This window comes from Alosa sapidissima, chromosome 16 (assembly GCF_018492685.1).
Source record: "Alosa sapidissima isolate fAloSap1 chromosome 16, fAloSap1.pri, whole genome shotgun sequence".
In the NCBI taxonomy this organism is placed as follows: domain Eukaryota; kingdom Metazoa; phylum Chordata; class Actinopteri; order Clupeiformes; family Clupeidae; genus Alosa; species Alosa sapidissima.
This window is the reverse complement of record NC_055972.1, coordinates 33,826,942-33,849,119: the sequence shown is the minus strand read 5'-3', so window position 1 is coordinate 33,849,119 and position 22,178 is coordinate 33,826,942. Positions and strand designations below refer to the sequence as shown.

At 39.3% G+C, this 22,178-nt stretch overlaps 1 protein-coding gene across 3 annotated transcripts in view; it reads right to left on the bottom strand.

Moving 5' to 3' along the window:
• Positions 1-2,344: 2,344 nt before the first annotated feature.
• Positions 2,345-22,178, bottom strand: part of LOC121685498 — an 85,876-nt gene continuing 66,042 nt past the window's right edge. The window contains exons 6-9 of one of the 3 annotated variants that reach the window (XM_042066082.1): positions 21,079-21,207; positions 9,061-9,163; positions 5,825-5,912; positions 2,345-2,619 (exon numbers count right to left, since the gene is read on the bottom strand). In XM_042066082.1, the coding sequence (XP_041922016.1) occupies positions 2,599-2,619; positions 5,825-5,912; positions 9,061-9,163; positions 21,079-21,207 (341 nt within the window). In that variant the 3' untranslated portion in view covers positions 2,345-2,598. Of the gene's footprint in view, positions 2,620-4,213; positions 5,578-5,824; positions 5,913-9,060; positions 9,164-21,078; positions 21,208-22,178 lie in introns of those variants that run through there. The other 2 variants (XM_042066084.1, XM_042066083.1) reach the window with 2 other exon arrangements.

The following is a 22,178-nucleotide window of genomic DNA, read 5'->3' as shown; positions in this document are numbered from 1 at the left end:
ATAGGATTCTGGGTATGCGGTGCGTCGAGATCTGTGGCTGTGGCGCGTCCAAAAGTTCAGCAATCCCCAACTTTATGCAAATTAATCCGTCCATCACGAGGCGAGTATCCAATAGCAGAGCAATATGCAGGGGAGGTCCATCATCACGTAGCCTAAACAAAACCTAATTTTCCGGTAGTGTGGTTACCGCCAAAACATCAAAAGCGTTGCGATTTGGTATTGCGTTGCGGAGTTCGCATCGCATGCTAGTGGATCACCGAGGTGAGCCTACTGTCCTCAGTCTGGTAACATGTGTCGAGCATGCTTTGTATGTTTGAGCATGTTCAGATGGCTGATGTAACTTCTCAGCAATAAAGTATTTTGGGTGCGAGTTAAAAATGTCATTCTTGAAGTGGAGGAAACTGCACTCTTGTGTATTATACTTTTAAAAGGATTTATTGCACCATGCCCTTGACTACAAATGCGTTTCGGCGTCAAGCCAGTCAGTAACATCACTTATCTGCCAATTTGTAGTTACAAGATATGTGTGTCTGAATAAGAAGTTGGTAAGACTAAGAAAGTTTGTTTTTAATGGTGGCAAATAGTCTATTTGCTGTCTTTGCTAGCTAAACTATGCTAGCTATCTAAAAGTAAAAGATAGTCCATGTAGTTAATGGTTGCTGTTAGCTGACTTAACATTCATTCACCCAATGAGCTGTTGGTGGGTTGTGTAAAACGTTCTAACAAATGTGGAAGGCAGTTTTTACTCGAGGGGCGTTTGTGAATGTGACTATTTACCAGGGGTGGGTAGAGTACTGAAAATCTATACTCAAGTAAAAGTACAATTACTCACTTCAAAAATTACTTGAGTAAAAGTAAATATTACCATCTGAGAAATCTACTCAAGTAAAAGTAAAAAAAATACTTTGTTAATAAATTACTCAAGTAACATTTTTATATTTTTGATTTAAAAGTAGGCCTTCACGCCTGTTTGCTTTTCTCCTCCTTTGTAGACTAATCATATAGACTAATCATAACAGCCCATTTCAAATATATAAAATATAATCTTAAATATATAATCTTATATAATCTTATCTGACACACTTGTGTAGACCATCTTGTCATAGCCAGAATAAGCAGTAAATGGCTACGGATTGAAAAGCAGTCACTTCAAATCCATTGCCAGTTGATTCTTCTGCTTTGCATCGATAGAAGTCTGGTTATAACTTCACCATACAGACAATGTAACCTAAAATCAATGCTATATTATGGGTAGACCTATATTTAGGCTACATATAGCCTAGGCATATCCACTGGGACAGAGCGACAGAGTAGGCTATCTGTTTTCTTAGCCGACCGTCTTTGTCATGTCCTGCAACATTGAGGGTACATAAACAAATGCTAGGTTTTTTCTAACTTGTGTGCTCGAATTCCAGTGCATTTACTTTGCTTGTAAATTAATTTGTAGGCCTACTTTCCTTGTCCAATGTGATTGTTGAACGATGCTGGCCAGAAATGAATATAGGCGAAAGTCATGTCGTAGGCTACCTCTCATTTTGTTGCTACTCTGTCTCACCAGAAGATGCAGCAGCTGGCAGGACGTCATTGCGTTAACTGAGCTGTTAGATATATAGAACATCTACTTCCGTATAGTAGGCTACAACATGATCTGATTGATTCTACATAGGCCAGTCATTACTTACTACTTATAATCGTGGGGAAACGTAGCAATGCATTCTGAAGCCCAGTTTCTTTTCTCCCACGCCGTTGTGCACCGAGGTAGAGGTGTGCTTTTATCCCACGAGATAATTCTCCTCCGATAATAAACTTGTACTCATAAGGAAAGGCAATTGAAAATGTAGCAGAGTAAAGAGTAGATTGCTGGCTCAAAAATGTACTTGAGTAAGAGTAGAAGTACCGTTTTGAAAAAAGAATATGGAAAGTTGCCGTTCCACGAAAAAAATACTTTTTTACTCATGTGCATAACTTGTAACGCGTTACTACCTGCTATTTACTGATGAAGTAAGTGCTGCAGTACTATTTCCACCAAGTTAGTAGTTTAATAAATTAAATTCCCTCACACTTGGATAACCACTGGATCAGCACCATCTTATCTGAACACTATGATTCCACTTTAATTCCCCTGTTTTTACTATTATAATTATTATTATGCTATTTTCAATTTCTAATAATTGTTTTACTATGATTGATGTTCTTACTGTTTCAGTGCATTGCTTAATGTTATGATGTCAAAAGTGTCTGCTACAGTAAGTAACCATAAAGTCAAGGACCATATAATAATAACAATAATACACACACACACACACACTTGCACTGACACTGCACTGCAAAGAAAGGATTTAAATAATGTCAAAACATTTATTGTTAACATATATGTAGGTACATGACTGATGTTGAAACACTACTGATTAATTTAGCCCATCTCATACAAGATAACATATATAGATAACAATAAACATTTAAAATAAAATTCAAGATGAGTCCACTTTAGACATAACATGTAAATTGTCCAAAGTATGTTCCTTGGGAAATTTGTTGATCTTTCAAATGTATACTCTGAATGCTGCTTACATTGCCTTCCACTGTTCTTCAGTATGTTCAAATCTTCTGGCGCAATTTCTAGGATGAATACATACAGTCTACAACTGTGTTTTACAAACAACATGTTCAATTGAAGAGCCAATACTTGACATAATATGTGATAATTCAGAGGAACAACTTGAATATCACAGAATTAAAGATATGGCGAGGTCATACAATTTTATGACACTTTAAAACAGTCCCTCCAGGATTTCAAGGGCCTTTTTTGAGATTGTTGCGGCCCAAAATGCCTGATATTGTGCCAGTGTTTTTAGGCGTTTGTTGCGGGAGGAAGAATTTGCGGGAGGAAGTGAAAATTGTGAAAATAGTTGCGATATTTCTTTCTTTTTTTTTAATTAAGGGAAACTAAGGGTAGTAAGACCAAAATCACACTGATCATCTTGATATTCTTATTCAAAATAATAAGAAAGAAGGATTACGAAAAATCAAAGTACTTTAAAAAACTAATCCATGCCTAGGTTAGATTACTGCAATGCACTTTTTACTGGTCTCCCACAGAAACATATAAAGAAAGTGGAACTCATACATAACTCTGCTGCTAGATTTTTAACTAAGACCAAGAAGAGAGAGCACATCACCCCTGTGTTAGCTGAACTGCACTGGCTCACTGTCTGCTATAGAATTGGATTTTAAGGTTATGTTAATTACTTACTCTGAATGGCATAGCACCTTCATATATCACTGAGCTTTTAATATCTTATCAACCACAAAGGAAACTTAGATTTTCCGATGCTAATCTTTTAATTGTACCCAAAGTGCTCCACAAGCAAAGTGGAGAAGCTGCTTTTATCCATTATGCACCAAAGCTATGGAACACCCTGCCTCTGTACATCAAACAGGCGAGTTCAGTGAATATCTTTTAAAAAGACCAGAAAACATGCCTATATATGAGAGCTTTTAGTTAACTTGTTTTATCTTATAGACTACTTTTTCAGATGATTCTACATTTGACTGCTGCTATTAGAGCTGCAGCCAGCCAGAAGCAGATGGGCTCCCCCATTAAGTTGGGTTCAGCTCAAGGTTTATGAGAGTTTATGGGAGAATATGGGAGTTTTTCCTTGCCACTGTTGCCATATGACATGCTTGTAGGGGGTTAACAGTTAAGGCTGCCTGTTTTCGAGCTTAAACGTCTGTATATAAATTCATGTAATCTCAACAAATACTAAGAGCATACTAAGGACATGACCACTGCATTGCTGAAGTATTTCTGATATTGCTTGGTATATATGTTGCTGATTGGATCATAAACGGCAATAGCAATGAAGAGGAATGACTGAAGAAGTTGTAGGAAATTGTTGGTATTTGTGGGGGCCCGCAACAAGGGCTTGCGGTTTGTATGGTTATGTAAGCATTTGCTAGCAAAGCTTATATACTACCACAACAACTTGCTGCGTTAGCCTCAAAATCTATTATTATTATTATTATTATTATTATTATTTTCTTCTCTATTATTGTGTGAAATGTTCCAAATATAAAGCACTTTGAGCTGCATTCTGTGTATGAAAGGTGCTATACAAATAAAGCTTATTATTATTATTATTATTATTTATTTGTAGCTAAATGAAGAAATGCTTTGGCTGGGGTAATTCACAATGCAGTAACAACTTCAGAAACAAATTACTGTAAACTAATTTATGAGAATAACATGGTTGTAAAATTGCCTATTTCCTGAATTGCCTGATGTAACTGATGCATCATACAAACATTGCATTTTGAAATGGAGCTCTCAATTGTGATTGTTGAAAACAAATATACATAGCAATTTTACATTAACACAACAGACAAAGAATTTATATTTACAAACACCAGCATTATATTGCCACGGCTAAGTTTACTTGAATCCAGTCAAAACCAAAGCTAAAGAAGAAATACAAGAAGACAACAGCATATTTTATATTTTCCAAATAGATGGTCAATGGTGACCTTAACCTGTCAGAGTTCATACTGCCTACTACTACTATTAGCCCATTTTCACTTCCACAAAATATAAAATAGCCTACTGAAATATATCCATATGTATTTGAAATATCTGACTGCATTGGCGGGGGCAATAGGCAAGTGTTGTTTCGTTTTGTAGCCTACTTAAGCTTGTATTCTGTGTTAACAAGTATGCATGAAAGTCTTGAGTTGTTGATAGCATTCTACCTTTGGAGAAAACTGAAATATTAGGCTACTTTTGTATCTGTGCACTACAGATATATTTTTATAATCCAGCCAATCCCTCAACGACATGTATCCCATTTCCTTCTCTGCATTTCCAGAATCTCATCTCCTTCCTGTTCCTTCTGTATCTTTATTAATTGTTGGTATATACTATCCCAATGAATTTGGTTATACTGCATGGTAGGCTAGCCTAAACTGTTGCTTTTTCATACGAGTTAGAAGCTTGAGGTACAGTACGGTAACGCTAAACCGCTAACATCTATGGGAGGTGTAGTTTTATGCTGCATTTGCGACATCAGTGTATGATTCGCATTATAATGTTTTCTGATGTTGCAGTGATTTTCTAGACAACTTGGTCACATGGTTAGAAGTCACTAACACTAGTGTGCATACATTTTTTTTGCACTCGCATGTCATAATTTTAAATGAGCGCACTGTAGAGCCCTGCACTCATCAGACGAACATTCGCGTACATTCGAAAAAATAAGACCAGTCTTCTAAAACTGTTTTTCTGCTACGCAAATGGAGCACTTCAGTTGCAAACCTGGTGTTTTTCGGGTGTAAGCATATTTAGAGCCTTGGTAGTGGTTTGAAAATAGTGATTTATTTTGACTTGGCTCGATGCCTGCTGCTACAGGCATTTTGTTGCTAGAGCACGCAACGGTGTAGCTCAAAACTTCAATTACCGTAATCTGGCTCCCAAACAAAAGTTTGAACTCGTTATCATCCATTAATAAACCCTAGGTTGTGAGTACAACAGACTATCTCTTATTATTTGGAAGATACTGGTGAATGAGGTCCATGGTTTCCTTCCTGCCAACAGGGTGGGCAAAACGTAAGTTTGCACTTTTACTGGTAAAGTAGGAATTCCAGACTAAATGCCATACTTGCTATGGAGAGTAAAAGGCAGGTCCAATGGTTTTAAAGTCAACCCAAGTGTACGTTCAGTAGAAAAGAAAAGACTGGAAACAATCCTCAATAGAGCATGGTCAGGCTAATTAAGTTTCTGTTCATAATGCAAATCCAGAGCAAAATTACCTTTGTTATATATTACTCTTACCTTTTGCAGAAGTTGAATTTTAGCTGAGAGCATTTGATGCTTAAGTTCAAGGTTTCCCTCCTTATGCATACCCACCTCGTCCTTCAGCCTGTAATAAAACCAAATAAATACAATCTGATAACATCTGTTGAACACACCATGCATAAGTGCCATATAGAGGCGGAGGCCTGGGCCCTCTGAGTAATAGACAGAGAATTAATATACAGGGGAAAACCTAGCACAATTTCATAATGGTCACTATCAAACCATTCTAAGCTGCTAACTATCATGGATATTACCATTCGATTTCATGAGGCTGTGCCTCTGAGAGATATTAAAGCAAAACCCATTCTTCATGCTCTAGTTAGCTTTTTCTCTTGTTTTGACCTCCCAAGGCAACTGCAGTCTGATTGAGGCACCAATTGCATGTCTAATGTATTTCAGGAAGTAATGTGTGAACTGGGCATTGAACAAATTACTTTCTGCTAATTAATTACTGCTTTCCATCCTCAATCTCAGGGTGTGATTAAGCGATATCATCAAATCTTGAAGACCACGATAAAGAGCTACTCTGTTCAACACCCCGAGGATTGGGACGTACTGTAGCCATCTCCCAAAGTCAGATATTCTCCTTCAGAATTAGACTAGATGAATAACAGATCCAAGACTTCATCACAAGTGAACATTTTATCAGAATCAGTTTTATTGGCCAAGTATAAATATATACAAGGAATTTGACTTTGGTAGGTGTTAACTACACATTCAACAAATAGACATGTAGTAGTAACAAGTAGACATGTAGTAGTACATTTTACATTCAGTAGACAAATAGTAATGAAACTATTAAGAAAACTGAACTGTTACTCATTGGCACCACATCTACGCTTGCAAAAAACAGTATCTCCTCAATCTCTTTTGGTGAGACCACCATACCTGTCTCCAAACATGTGAAGAGCCTTGGCGTTATCCTGGACCCTTTCATTTTCCAACCACATCAATAATGTCTTTCGGACAGCGTTTTTTTCACCTCAGGAACATCTCCAGACTGGGCCCTGCACTCACACAATGCTCCGCTGAAGTGCTTGTCAACACCCTTGTAACATCTCGCATTGACTACTGCAATGCAATCCTGACAGGCATCCAAAACAAACTCATCCATCGCCTCCAACTCATTCAAAACTCAGCACTGCAGCACAGATTAAGCACAGACCCAAACTGTGGAACTCACTCCCCTCAAGCATTCGTACTCTCGACTCCATCTCACAATACAAAACGGCTCTTAAAAACCACCTTTTCAAGATAGCTTATGGACTTATGACTATTTTTCAACAAGTTAAAATAGGTCTATGAGTTCCAGAAAACATGTTTCTGAAGTTGTTTGCTGGAAATAGCTTGTAGGAAAAGAATCTTACCTACTTCTATTACCCTCTATTTCAGTCCCTTTCAGAGTGTGCTGTTTCTGCTGCTCATTACATGTATATTTATGAGCTGGTGCTCATTTATCCACGCCCCACTCCATTAAACATCTCAAATCAACCTAATATTTATAGTTGCCTTACAAAAAGAAAAAGTGGTAAGAGACCCCCCCCCCCCCCATTTTTTCTCATCGGATCTGCATCGATTTCAAATATGGCATTTCTAAAATCAAATTGACAGAAATCTGTCTATTGACGGATCCCTGTGAGCCTTTAAGGATGACGTTGATGCAGTGTTGTAGTCAAGTCACTATGCCTCGAATCCGAGTCCAGGTTCGAGTCCGTGTTCAAGTCAGTGTTCACAAGCTCTAGCTTGTGTTTACCGCACCAGAGCACCAACTTATCAATATCTTGCCGATATGCAGACTCATCACCATACTGGATGAGCCCAATGACAGTGGTGTCATCTGCACATTTTAAGAGTTTGACATTTGGATCCTTGGAGGTACAGTCATTTGTGTAGATGGAGAAGAGCAGTGGGGAAAGGACACACCTCTATGGTGCACCAGTGCTGGTTGTCCGTGTTCCAGATCTGAGATCTCTTAGCCGCACATGCTGACTCCTTTCAGTCAGGAAGCTAGAGATCCACTGACAGATGGCTGGTCAAGGTATTGCAGGATGAAGTGCAGCCCCATGTTCCCATCATCCACTGACCTGTTTGCCCTGTAGGCAAATTGCAGGGGGTCCAGCTGGTGACCTGTGATGTTTTTGAGGTGGGTCAGCACCAGGCATTCAAAGGACTTCATGGTGACTGAAGTCAAGGCCACAGGTCTGTAGTCAGTCCAGTGATGGAGGGTTTCTCGGACAAGAGGCGGCAGACATCCTTTTGACATATGATGTGGATTGAGTGTCAGGTGTCAAGCTATGTATATGTAAGCGAGTGTGTGTGTGTTGTCTATATTCACGTTTTAAAATATGTTTTTATGTCTTGGTGTCTGTGTGTGGAACGCTTTGGGTTTTTTGTGCATAGAAAAAGTCCTATATAGACTTATTTTCTTACTACTTACTAAACTAGATTTACTGCAAAGTGGTACAAAATATAACCGCTGCTCAGTCATGCTGTAAGGAGCTGTTCTTGTCTTGTTTACCCTGTGTCGTGTTTTTTCCATCTTGTCTGCTCCTCTTGTGTCTTCCTGGTTGCTTTGTTTACTTCCTGTGTCCTGTTCCATGTGCTCCTTTGTTTACCCTTTCCATGTGCTCCTGTTTGTTATTCTTGTCTCCGCCCCTCACCTGTTTCTTATCATTAGTCCTGTTAGTCCCTTGTTAAGTTCACCTGTACCTGATTATTGTTTCAGTATTTGTGTCTCCTTCCCCTGTGTATTTAAACCCTCTGTCTCCCCTCAATGTTTGTCGGTCATTAGTCAGTTTGTGTCGACTGTGAATAGTTGTGCCAGTCATGTGGTGTGTTGTGAAAACATCATGTCAATCATGTGTTGTGAAAACATCATGTCAATCATGTGTTGTGATCTCGCTGCTGGAGCAAGGTTAGTGTCGTGAAGCCTTGTGTACATGCATTTCTGCCAAAATAGATGCCCGATAAGTACCCAAAAAGTGTTACAAAATGGCCGCAGAGTGGAGGGACTTGCCAAAAATGACTTTGCTCACTCTTCAAAATGGCAGTCAACAGCTTATTAAATTCAGCAGTCAATATAAACCATTATAAATATCTGAATTTCATAAACTTGCAATCGCCACTTACAATATTCAACTGTTTTTTATCAATTTCTCAAGGACCAACATTGGCCCAAACCTTTGCTGAATTCAAATGCAGCTGCAGATTACCTTAGGCAAAGTTTGTCTAAAACGGGTTTCTTGGTAACTGCCGTTTTCTCCACTTTCAGAGAGCTTGTCAGAGATGCTGCCTCTTCAACTTCAGTCTCCAACTCTAGAGAAAATATGACATGAGTTATGACATCCATTATCAACAGTAGACAGTGATCCTCACCAGGGTTGGACGGCCATGGCCTTCGCTGCCCCTTGTGTTGGCTCTGATGCCCTTTTTGAAAAACTGAAGTTCACAGGTCACTGTGGCCTTAGTGCCCCCTTATTCTGCTTTGCGTCCGACTAATAGCAATTTGTATTTAGCCTATGGCATGTCAAAATAATCCTAGCATTCACAGCGGCAATTCTTCTTCTCTGTTGGACTACTCGCGAAGTAGCCTAATCCAGTGTCACACCACCAACCGAAAATTTAACAAAATTACACACTATAGCTAATACTGCAAAACTAATGACAATTTAGTCTCTCCATTTGTTTACAGCTCAGTTCAGAGTCTGCATTTTTTCAAGTAGACTAGGCCAATTTATCTATCGCTGTTTTGCTTCTTTTCACCCATAGATATTAGAAAGCTAGATACCGCATTGTCCATCGACTTCTATTCTCCTTATTCACCCGTTGGCCAGAACAAGGCTAAAGGGTACACCTGCCATTACACCTCAGTCCAGCAGATGGTGGTGGTAATGCACTCCGTTTGCAAACTGCAAAAAACTGACTCACTGAAAAGGAAGAAGGGTTCACTCATAGATATTAGAAAGCTAGATACCGCATTGGGCTCAAGTTCTATTAGGTAGCATACGTAAACGTGGTGGCCATATTGCTGGGGGCAACACGTTTACTGTCTATGGGCAACACTTGCCGGTGTCGTGTTGAACTGGGCTACCCGTCGAGTTATGCTACCATCAAATATCCTTAATATACATTAAAAAATGTAAGCGTTTTTCCGGTCTGAGCGCGTGTGTGTGGGTGTGCGCGAGTGTCTGTGTTTCCCGCTCCCTCCTGTGTTGTCAGAATGTGTCCATCATGTTTGATGTGTTTGTGATTGGGGGGAGGTGGTGGGGGTCAATGAAGGGATCCTAATTAATTACGTCTCCATAGCAATGGACAAACGGTACGATGAGGTTTTCAACTTCATCCACCATGGATAATATCCAATAGAGAGCAACAAGACTCAGAGGTTAAGTCTTAGTCTTACATTCATAAACTGTACTATACACTGTTAGACTTGGCTGTACATTCCCAGTTATTTTACACTAAATACCCAGTAAAATACCATGTCATTAATAAGCAGTGTCTTACTGTAGTTTGCTTTGCACTGTGGGCATTAAAATAAAAGTTCATACAATTTGTGGTAACTTATTGGGGGAAATTGTGGTAGTCTACTGTTTACAAAAGTAGCCTACAGTAGTGCTACTGTTGCATTTAAATGTGTTTCTGTATTTTGCACTGAATCATGGGATTGTTGTCATGCAAATTGTGGTGACTTAAATTATGTAAATTATGTAGTTTGTGTTAATCTACTGGTTTACACAAAACAGTGTACAGTAATGACGTGCTTATTTGTAACAATGTTGCCTGAGAAAAAGCCATTATCCTGCCTAGACCCCTCCTTTTCAATCCTGCGATTATTGAGGTAAGTGCCAACCATTATTGTTTCATAATTTTACATAAATGCAAGCCAAAGTTATGTACCACCTACTCAAAACTAGTTTCCCAATATATGAAAAAAGTGTGTCGAGCAAGATCAATCAGTCAAAAAAAGGTCCGGTTGGTGCATGTCAACCTTTTGGAAAGTTGCCCTTTAACTAGCAACCGGTAGCTAGCCATGAACCTGCTAACTGGCGGGTGGTAATACGTTAGGTTGCCAACGATGAGGTTAAGCAACAGCCCGTTTGTGACTGTTTGCAATTTACAGGCAATGTTCCTACTGATGATAGGCCTACGATAGATATATGGCGTAAAACACGGTAGCCTACTTCGACGGATGTTTTGCTCACAGGCCTAATCACGCAACCAGGGCTCTCAAGTTTTGAAGTTTGCAAGGAGTGAGACTTTTTTTCTCTGTGCACAGTGCCACGCCCCCTCCCCCCTGATCGAAGTACATGAAAGTCCTACGTCTGCTTGAACTACTCGTGGCGCCACGCCCCCTCCCCCCAGACACACCCTCCCCGTGTCCCATCGACCCAGCTTCATGAGAGAGCACAAATTCCATTATTTCAAACACACTATTTTATTTATTCTAGAACCCTATAGTAAATAATAATAAATAATAATAACATAAATTATAATAATAATTTTACCCAAATGGGCCCTTTGAACAGCAGTGGCTCATTCTGCTCTAAACAAACAGAAAACAACCAAATGAGAAAAAGCACATGTAGCCCCAAAATGTTCTCTTGAACAGTGGTGGTTCTGTCCGTGTGTGTGTGTGTTTATGAGTGATGTTGTGTGTTGTAAGTGTTTGTGGCAGATTTTGATGCCTTGATGACTGAACCACAGTGCTTTAAATGGGAGCCCCCAGTATCAATGTCAGCCATTTTCACAGTCATGAGGCCATCCTTAAAAATATTCTTGTTTTCAGTAACAGCCAAAAAAAAAAAAAATGGGTCGGTAGGTAGGTCAATATTTTTTTTTCCAAGATTCAAAGTAAAAAAAAAGTACAGTTTTGGTCATGGTGATTACGTAGGTATGAATTTAAACAAATGTGCATATTGTGACGTAACTGACTGGGTCCTCAACCCGTGCCTTCAGGTGCATCACTGCAAACCTCAATCTGATGCAGGTTATGTAGACCAGCCTCTCTCAAACTTCTTTGACCTGAGGCCCAGTCATGGCAGACTTTGGGGTCATAGGGCTCATCTAAACGTACCCAACCCCTCCCTCCAAATCGAATTGTCATTATCATTATCACAATCATTATTATGCCTATATTGTTATACATGCACTTTCACTTAAATGTTTTGTGACATGCACATCAGAGGACTGCTTTACTAATGTAAGATATAATTAGTTTCATTGCTTTTGCATGGTTGCATGATGCTTGCATAAGAAAAGAAATTATATGGAATTATATGGGTGCTATTGTTTTGGGATGTTTCCCTCATGCAACCATCATACAACGTACAATTTTATCCTTTTTAATAAATTCAGCCATTTTAATCATTGTACCAATGAGAAGAAATAAAATACATCTGTTATATCACCTTTACTTCAAATTCCAGTTCAGTTCATCTTTAACTGAAAGATGGGGGTAGGTACCTACAAGCACAACAAAATGTGACTTTTCATTTTTATTTTTGTTGTCTATGTTGATTCTTAAATATTTTATTTGTGTCTGCATGTTTAAGAAAATAAATGTAACTTACCAAATCCAAAATCCAAATTTTAGAAATAGACATTCACTCATGAAAAATATTTAAATTATTTCAAAACATGGCACATTTATTAAGTAGCATAATATTTTCACATAAACATGTAAATGCCATACTTGAACAGTAGCTTACAAGACAGTTCCCCAAGAACTGTGTTGTTGACAATATGACACATTGTTCTCAAATAAACAGAAATGCAGCTGTAACCCTGTAAACTTAAAATGTCAGTCTGTAGAGTAAAATGAACTAGAAATGCAATTCCAAGGAATTACCAGTGCATGAAAATGCTAAAGTTGTGATGTAAAATATCATGTATAGTTAAAACAGATAATACAGAGATGGTTACTACGGTGATGCTAGGATAGACATGGTGGTTGCATAGCTTAATAAAAGTTGATCGTTTAAAAGTAGACTGTTTAAAAGCTGAATGTAGATAGTTTAAAAGTTGTTGATAGACAGTAGATAGTTTAAAAGTTGTTGATAGACAGGTAGTTTAATAGATAGTTTAATGATAGTTTAAAAGTAGACCGTTTAAAAGTTGAAGGTAAATAGTTTAAAAGTTGTTGACAGACTGGAAGTTTAATGAATGTTGATATTCAAATAGTTTAATGGCTGTGTATAGGTAGATATTTGATGATAACTGAAAGTTGGAATGGCTCTAATGTTTGCTAGCAGTTATGCTAAGATTTTTAATTCTGCTAACCATGCTACTTAGCTAATGTTTTATAGCAGTGCTAGCAATGCTAACATGCTAACCATGTTACTTAGCTAACTTAGCTAACGTTTTCTAGCAGTTTTGCTAAACATGTTAAATATGTTAGCAATGCTAACTATGTTAACCATGTGACTTAGCTAACTTAACTAACGTTTTCTAGCAGTTTTGCTAAACATGCTAACTATGCTAGCAATGCTAACTATGTTAATCATGTTACTTAGCTAACTTAACTAACGTTTTCTAGCAGTTTTGCTAAACATGCTAACTATGTTAGCAATGCTAACATGCTAACTATGTTAACCATGTGACTTAGCTAACCCAGCTTATCATTTTTAGTAGTTATGCTAACTATGCTAATTAACATGATCACATGCTAACTATGCTAACCACGTGACTTAGCTAACCTAGCTAATCATTTTTAGTAGTTATGCTAACTATGCTAACTAACATGTTAACTATGCTAACCATGTGACTTAGCTAACCTAGCTGATCATTTTTAGCAGTTTTATTAGAAATGCTAACAATGCTAACATGCTAACTATGCTAACCATGCTAACTAGCTACAGTGGGTAGGAGTCATAGTTGATGACAAGTGTTGACATAGTTGATGACAAGTTTAAAGTTGTTGATAGACAGCTAGTTTAATAGATAGTTTAATACTAGTTTAAAAGTAGACTGTTTAAAAGTTGAATGTAAAAAGTTCAGTAGTTTAATGGGTTACATTGTTTAACAGTGGATTATTGTAGTGAGGACTTTTATTTTGAAACAGTTTTGGGCAGAGGAAACAGTTAAATAGGATGTGTAGTCTTAATTGACCCAGATTGTATGCTTAAAGCCTGAGGCTGCAGGTGGCCTGAACACCTGCCATAGGATTCTAATTGAGAGTGAGGAGTAGTTGTCATGGTTTTTTGGCCCCGGCCCCAACGGCATTTTGAACGTCAAGCCTCAAGCTGCCTCGGCTGTCACCGCGATAGATAGAGAAGCACAACGGAGAATTTGGTACTTTGTATTTCGCAATGCCTACAACATGCTGCGTGAAGAACTGCCACAGCAGGTCAAACGATCAACAGGGGAACAAGACTGGAGTTCGTTTTTTTCGGTTCCCTTTATGGTAAAGGATGTATGGAGAGCAAGTTGCTGAGGTGACTAAGAGACGTCGAATGGCCTGGGTAGCGGCGATGAGAAGAAGGGACATCACTTTCGATAACATTTCAAAGAGTATGCGAGTGTGTTCTCGGCATTTTCACTCGGGTAAGCTCTCAATATATGTCATAAAATGTGTTTATTTTGTTGACTGCTAAAGCTAGTCTATCTATCTGAAGAGTGTGTCCTTGTTGGGCTACTTAAACTTTACTCTGATATCGCTACTAACGTTAGCTATGATACTACGTTAGCCACCTACTTGCTAGTGCTACTTTGTAACATAAACTGTAGCAGCAAAAATAAACTGCCAACTTTGTAACGTTGGCTGCGCTACATACAAGATATTTTGAGATGGACATGATATTTAAGTTGGTCTCTGATGTGTTTGTTAGATGTGTTTGTCTCACAACACAGTGGTTCTCCTTGCTAACTTTGCCCACTTCCCTCACTTCCCTCTACTACTTGTCACCTTAATGTTCACCTTTGTTATGCCAGCTTACCTTTGTTTTTTGCCAATTACAGTAATGGGTTGTGTAATGGGTCTACCAGATGATGCATCATGTAAATTCACACCTTTTCATAATTACTCTACTTTAGGTGAACCATCCTATGAAATGCTGGAGAATCACCCTGACTGGAAGCCATCTTTGTCGTTGGGCCATGACGATGTTCAGATGACTGATGAGGCAAGGTTTCAGCGGAGCCTGAAGCGTAAGGTGGTGGCTGAGGATCTGTATGCTGAGCCACTGCAGGTGCAACCAAAGAACCTGGATGCTGAGCCGCCCCAGGTGCAACCAGAGGACATGGATGCTGAGCCGCTGCAAGAGCTTCCAGAGGACCTGGATGCTGAGCAGCCAGTCATGACCAGTGCAGAATGTGAATTCTGCACTTCGAAGCAAGCCCTCATCGTCAGTCTGTTGGAGGAGAACAGACAGCTGAAGGAGGAGCTTGAGGAATACAGGATGGATGAAAGGTTTCTGAGGGGTGATGATGAGAAAGTGAAGTACTACACTGGACTTCCTAACTTTGCAATTTTCAGGCAATGTTGCTCAACATCCTACCATGTATCCATCAAGGAAAGAGAAAGCTTACAGCATTCCAGTGCGTCCTGTTGACCCTGATGCGTCTCAGGTTAGACCTGCCTTTTCAACACCTCAGTCACCTGTTTCAAGTTCACAGAACAACAGTCGGTGTTGCTTTTCAACAGACTATTGAAGTGTTGTATGCCCGCCTGTCTCCAATTGTGCACTGGCCAAGCAGAGACTGTTTGATGGTTAGTATGCCCCACCAGTTCATCGAATCATTTGGAAAGCATGTTGCTGCAATTGTGGATTGTTTTGAAATTTTCATTGAAAAACCGTCTAATCTTCATGCAAGAGCCCAGACTTTCTCCCAGTACAAACACCACCACACTATGAAATACCTTATTGTCATCACACCACAGGGTTTCATTTCATTTGTCTCAAAGGGATGGGGTGGGCGAACTAGTGACAAACATCTGACTGAGAATTGTGGTTTCCTAGATAAACTGTTACCAGGTGACATTGTGTTAGCAGATCGAGGGTTTAACAAATGCTGTTTACAAATGCTACAGCGGACTTAAACTGCCACCTTGTGGCGATAAGTTGTAATACATTTCACGCAGCTGCATGAATCACGGAAAGCGTGAATGAAGTGGCCACTTCTAAATGGGACCCACTGTATGTGGTAACAGTCAATACATTGTTTCAAATGTGCTTCATAAACATACAATATTGCACTACAAAAACGGTGTCCGGGAGATTCCCGAAGCGTCTGGGGGATTTGGCAAACCTTCTGCCTAACCAACTCCATAATATTTTCCCTACTTCAACATCACACTAATAGCAGCTAGTAGGCTATGAATCAGAAAACGAACACAATTCTACACATATTTACAAGCAAAAATACAGAGTTGCTCTCAAAGTTGCAGAAGACGTTTACTGTCCAACGTTTATGAAACAATGCTAGGCTAATGTAACAGCGTAGTTAGTAGCATGTAGCATTTGACGTTAGAGTTAGCTAGTTTTAGCTCCTTACCTTAGCAAGTACCACGGTGTTCTCACAGCCTCCAGGCTTGTAGATCTGCAGGTCTTGCACCCATCCACAGCAGAACTGTTCATGGCTTTCCAGGGACTTGTAGCATTTGAACTGCTGCTTGGTGTAATAGCTCACATCATACACAAGGTAATTAACCATGTCCATGTAAGTACAAGGTGGTAGAGCATTCATGTCACGGCTCCATTCTCCAGCTGACAGCTCATAAGGGTCGATCTGGTTTATTCCACAAAGTTTCTCTAAATACCGCTGCTTTGCTGTGGCATTCAGCTTCTCCCTGTACATTCTCTTTGTGTTCGTCTTCTCCTTGTCCATGTCTAATTGATGTAAACTAAAATATTTATCTCACTGTGTATCGCTTATCGATGCTGTCTTCACTTCTCCCGCTGTGTCTGCCGCAAATTACCATGACAACCGGATTTCTTGCCGTTCAAAATGGCGGCTTCTCCCAAAACTACAGGAAAAGATCACGTGATCTGACGTAGCTCCTCACTCTCAATTGCTTAATGGCCGTATTATGATGTCATAATCGGCAATGTTAAGTCTATGGGGATTTTTTAAAAGTTTTTCTTTAATAGTTTAAAAAGTATAAAAGTTTCAAAGTTGAAAAGACATAGCAGCTTGGTCCGTTTGAAGACCTACGTTACAAAGTTTGAATGAAGTTTCTAAGTTAAACTGTTCAAGAGAAATTGCGTACGGAAAAAGTGGTAAGCGGAATAATAATAACTAGAAATGCAATTCCAAGGAATTACCAGTGCATGAAAATGCTAAAGTTGTGATGTAAAATATCATGTATAGTTAAAACAGATAATACAGAGATGGTTACTACGGTGATGCTAGGATAGACATGGTGGTTGCATAGCTTAATAAAAGTTGATAGTTTAAAAGTAGACTGTTTAAAAGCTGAATGTAGATAGTTTACAAGTTCTTGATAGCCAGTAGATAGTTTAAAAGTTGTTGATAGACAGCTAGTTTAATAGATAGTTTAATGATAGTTTAAAAGTAGACCGTTTAAAAGTTGAAGGTAAATAGTTTAAAAGTTGTTGACAGACTGGAAGTTTAATGAATGTTGATATTCAAATAGTTTAATGGCTGTGTATAGGTAGATATTTGATGATAACTGAAAGTTGGAATGGCTCTAATGTTTGCTAGCAGTTATGCTAAGATTTTTAATTCTGCTAACCATGCTACTTAGCTAATGTTTTATAGCAGTGCTAGCAATGCTAACATGCTAACCATGTTACTTAGCTAACTTAGCTAACGTTTTCTAGCAGTTTTGCTAAACATGTTAAATATGTTAGCAATGCTAACTATGTTAACCATGTGACTTAGCTAACCAAGCTTATCATTTTTAATAGTTATGCTAACTATGCTAACTAGCATGCTAACAATGTTAACATGCTAACTATGTTAACCATGTGACTTAGCTAACCTAGCTAATCATTTTTAGCAGTTTTGTCAAAAATGCTAACAATGCTAGCAATGCTAACATGCTAACTTTATTAACCATGCTAACTAGCTACAGTGGGTAGGAGTCATAGTTGATGAAAAGTGTTGACGTAGTTGATAACAAGTTAAAAGTTGTTGATAGACAGCTAGTGAATGTATATAGTTTAAAAGTTGAATGTAGATAGTTTAAAAGTTGTTGATAGACAGCTAGTTTAACCCTCTAGGCGCCACTGTCGAGTTTACTCGACAAGATGCGGTACTGAATAAAACGGCCGATTTAGTCAAATAGGGTGTCATATTTCGTTCGACATCCACTCCACTAGGTGGCAGACATGTCATACGTCATCCCCGAGTCCGAAAAAGGTCATGGTTTAAACAAAACTTTTGAGCTACAGCGCATTGAATCAGTGCGTGCAATACCGGAGCTAGTGTGCGTGTGAGACACTTAGTCAGAGCGATATTGTCAACGCTAGCGAGTATTTGCATTAGATTATCGTCTAATGGCATCAAAAAAGTTTACCTGAAATGAAGTGTTGGGTCTTCTATTTGCGGACCCTGATTCTGAAGGGGAATATCTGCCTTCAGGAAATGACGGTGATTCGTTTAGTGAGGCTTCAGATGCGTCCCTGCCTTCAATGATGCAGCTGGACAAAGTGAGAGTTTACTCCATAGTTTAGCTTACACCAAGCACAAACGTTGAATCGTTTGCCCAATGTCACTGGTGGGAATAATGTTTCACGGGTTCGGAGTGTTCATCGGGAAGTTAGCAGGGTGTTAGTGGTGTGGCGAACAAGGCTGGAGGTAGCCTAATAGCGCTAGCTTCTGTCTTTTGCCTCTCCACAATCGCGGCGACAGTAACGTGGTGGAGCCTTTGTCTAATGCGACTGGGTATGTTAGACGAGGTCGAAGTGCTCATAGGAGAGTTAGGGGGAAACGTAGTGGCAGTATGGGGAGTCGCAATGAGAATGACAGTAGGCCTAGTCCGAGCTGCGCAAATTCTCTCCACTCGGCGCGCGCGAGGCAGATCTGGCCATGCTGCTCGCATGGTGGAGGTGGTGATACGCTCTCTCCCTCTCCCTCTCCCACACACACACATTAGGTCATGCATAGTCTATCACAAGATGATGGGAATGCCGGCCCTGTATGGATAGGGATAGGGAGTCATTATCTCTACAGCAAAAGGCCTGCTACATAAAAAAAAAAAAATGTCAGCCATTTATTAGTAATGATTTACACTGTTGATTTGCTATCTATTTCCCTGATCATTTAGGACATACACTATGTGTTCCTTTTTGTGTGTTCATGTCCTTGTGATGTGTGTGTCTTTGTCAGCTAAGAAAAAAAACATCAACAAAAACAACAAAAAGAAAAAAAATACTAACATTGTCTCTTGTCTTGTCTCGTCATCTCACTCCTGATCTGTGCCTTCCCGTGGCAAATGAGCTTTTGAACTAAACAGGTCTTGTCTACTTGTGTTTGTGTGTCATCTGAATAATCTATATGTGCCCCATACATGGAATCAGAGTGCCTACTGTATGTAGTAAATGGAAAATCTCTACAGCAAAAGGCCAGTCTACCGCTACATGCATTTGGTTTGTTTCGGCCATTTATTAGTAATGATTTACACAGTTTGTTCACTACTTACTATTTACCTGAGCATTCAGTATTGTGCAATATAGCATACAGAAGGTGAGGGACATTTTGGGAAAAGATGGGGAAAGAAGTGGTGCATTTTATCATTCAAACATGCGACTTTTCATGAAAATTCTATAATCCAAGATGGCCGCCACCATATGACGTCATAATATGCAAATGAGATATAAACATTTAATCTCTACATAAACTTTGGGTCATCCTTAATATTTCTCTAATTTACAGAAAGTCTCTATCTCTTATCACTTTTAAGATATAGCCTTTTGAAATGAAGATGTCAAAATTGATCGTTTCGGAAAAAAACCTCTGGCGCCTAAAGGGTTAATAGATAGATAGTTTAATGATAGTTTAAAAGTTAAATGTAAAAAGTTCAGTAGTTTAGGGTTACATTGTTTAACAGTGGATTATTGTAGTGAGGACTTTTATTTTGAAACAGTTTTGGGCAGAGGAAACAGTTGAATAGGATGTGTAGTCTTAATTGACCCAGATTGTATGCTTAAAGCCTGAGGCTGCAGGTGGCCTGAACACCTGCCATAGGATTCTAATTGCTTAACGGCCGTATTATGATGTCACAATCGGCAATGTTAAGTCTATGGGGATTTTTAAAAAGTTTTTCTTTAATAGTTTAAAAAGTATAAAAGTTTCAAAGTTGAAAAGTCATACCAACCCGATCTGTTTGAAGACCTACGTTACAAAGTTTGAATGAAGTTTCTAAGTTAAACTGTTCAAGAGAAATTGCGTACGGAAAAAGTGGTAAGCGGAATAATAATAAGAAGAAGAAGAAGAAGTAGAAGTTGCCTATGAAGAACAGTACAGTGCATTTTCATGCACTGTAATAATAAGAAGTTGCCTAGGAAGAACAGTACAGTGCATTTTCATGCACTGTAATAAGTTGCCTAGGAAGAACAGTACAGTGCATTTTCATGCACTGTAATAAGTTGCCTAGGAAGAACAGTACAGTGCATTTTCATGCACTGTAATAACACCTACAACACATAGGCTAGTAACTTTACAGCTAGACTTCGTTCTGGACTTCATGAAACTCACGCTAGCTTTCTAATGTTACACACTTTAGAAACTGATTGCCATTGTAAACAAAAGCTTAGCAATGCATCGTCACGGTTTTAGCTGGTGCCGTTTTGTCTGGCTTAGTGCTTTGTAGAGTTCAGGATGATGGCTCTTAAGATATGTAATTAAATTGGTAACATTAAAAGAGTTTTACCCCTCCTTGCATCAGTTTCCGGAATTTGGAAATACTGCCACACAGCCAACATGTTGAAGTATGTTGTTGGCGCTCATAGTAACGTAAACATTTGCTTAATGTGCACATAATTAACAGCTCACCTTATCAGCCAGGTACATTGGCAGAAATGTCCATATCGGCCGATGCCGATAATTAAGTTATAAAACTTTTATCTGCAGATACTGATGTCAGGCCGATCATCGTGCATCCTTACTGAGAACTCTGCTGTCTATTTATTAACATATGAATGAGTGAATAAAAAGATGGAAATAATTATCCCAGAAAGTCCCAGAAATATGACTTGAATATAAATTGGGCCAATAAATTCTCACATTCAAGACTAGTTCATGATGGAAGACATGGCAGTACTAACCTAGTGTTAACCGCTGTCGCCACCACCACCACTGTTGTGGTGTTGTCTGTATTTTTGGCAACATGTTGAAGAATGTTGCCCTCTGTCCTGTTGTCACTCTGCCCTGTCCCTCCTTGACAATATCAACACCTATGTGAAAATACTGTTCATTGACCTCAGATCATCATTCAACACCATCATCCCCTCCAAACTGATCACCACACTCAGTGAACTGTGCATCAATACTTCCCTCTCTAAGTGGATTCTGGACTTCCTAACCAACAGACCACAGTCTCATCACAATTCAATACAATATTGATTCTTTAAGCTAACAATTAGATTCTTTTCGATACTTCAACATTTATAGTGATGCAATTAAATGCAATACTGGGGTCTGTTGTCAATAGGAAATGATAGATTTTGGTTAATTTTCATGGATTCAAAAAGTTTGTTCTCGTCCCCCCCTAAAACCTGGTTTAAACCATATGTTGCAGTAGAAGTGACATTTCTGTCACTGTGACAACAAGGATACAAGGATACAAGGAAGTTTATTGTCACATGCATATAGTTACTGGAAGTAAGAAATGCAGTGAAATTATGTCTGGTGTCAGCCTATTTGTGCAAAGTGGGGGGGGGGTAAAAAGTGCAGTAGAAGAGGGGTTTAGTAGATTAAGTGGCAAGGGCTGCATAAAAAAGGTGGGGGAGGATTGGGATTGGGTGGGGGGCACCAACAAGGAGCACCCAAGAGCAACAGGGGCAAGGAAAAACTCCCTTACCAAGGAAGAAACCTTGGGCAGATCCACGGCTCAAGGGGCTAACCCAACTGCCAGGGGTCTTGGTGTGTGTGTTGGGGGGATGACAGGGGAGATGGGATAGTGTGTTGTGGGGAGAGGGCAGTGTGCAATATGTGTGTTGGAGAAGCTTCCTCATGAGACAATGTGCTGTGTATTGGGGGGGGGGGGGGGGGGGGGCAGTGTGCTGTAAGTATGTTGGGGATGTGTGTTGGAGAAGCTTCCTGATGAAATAATGTGCTGTGTATGTAGGGGGGGGGGGCAGGGACTTACTATTGCAAGCAGAGTACTGTATGTAATGTATGTGAGTGATGACAGTGAAGATGTGTG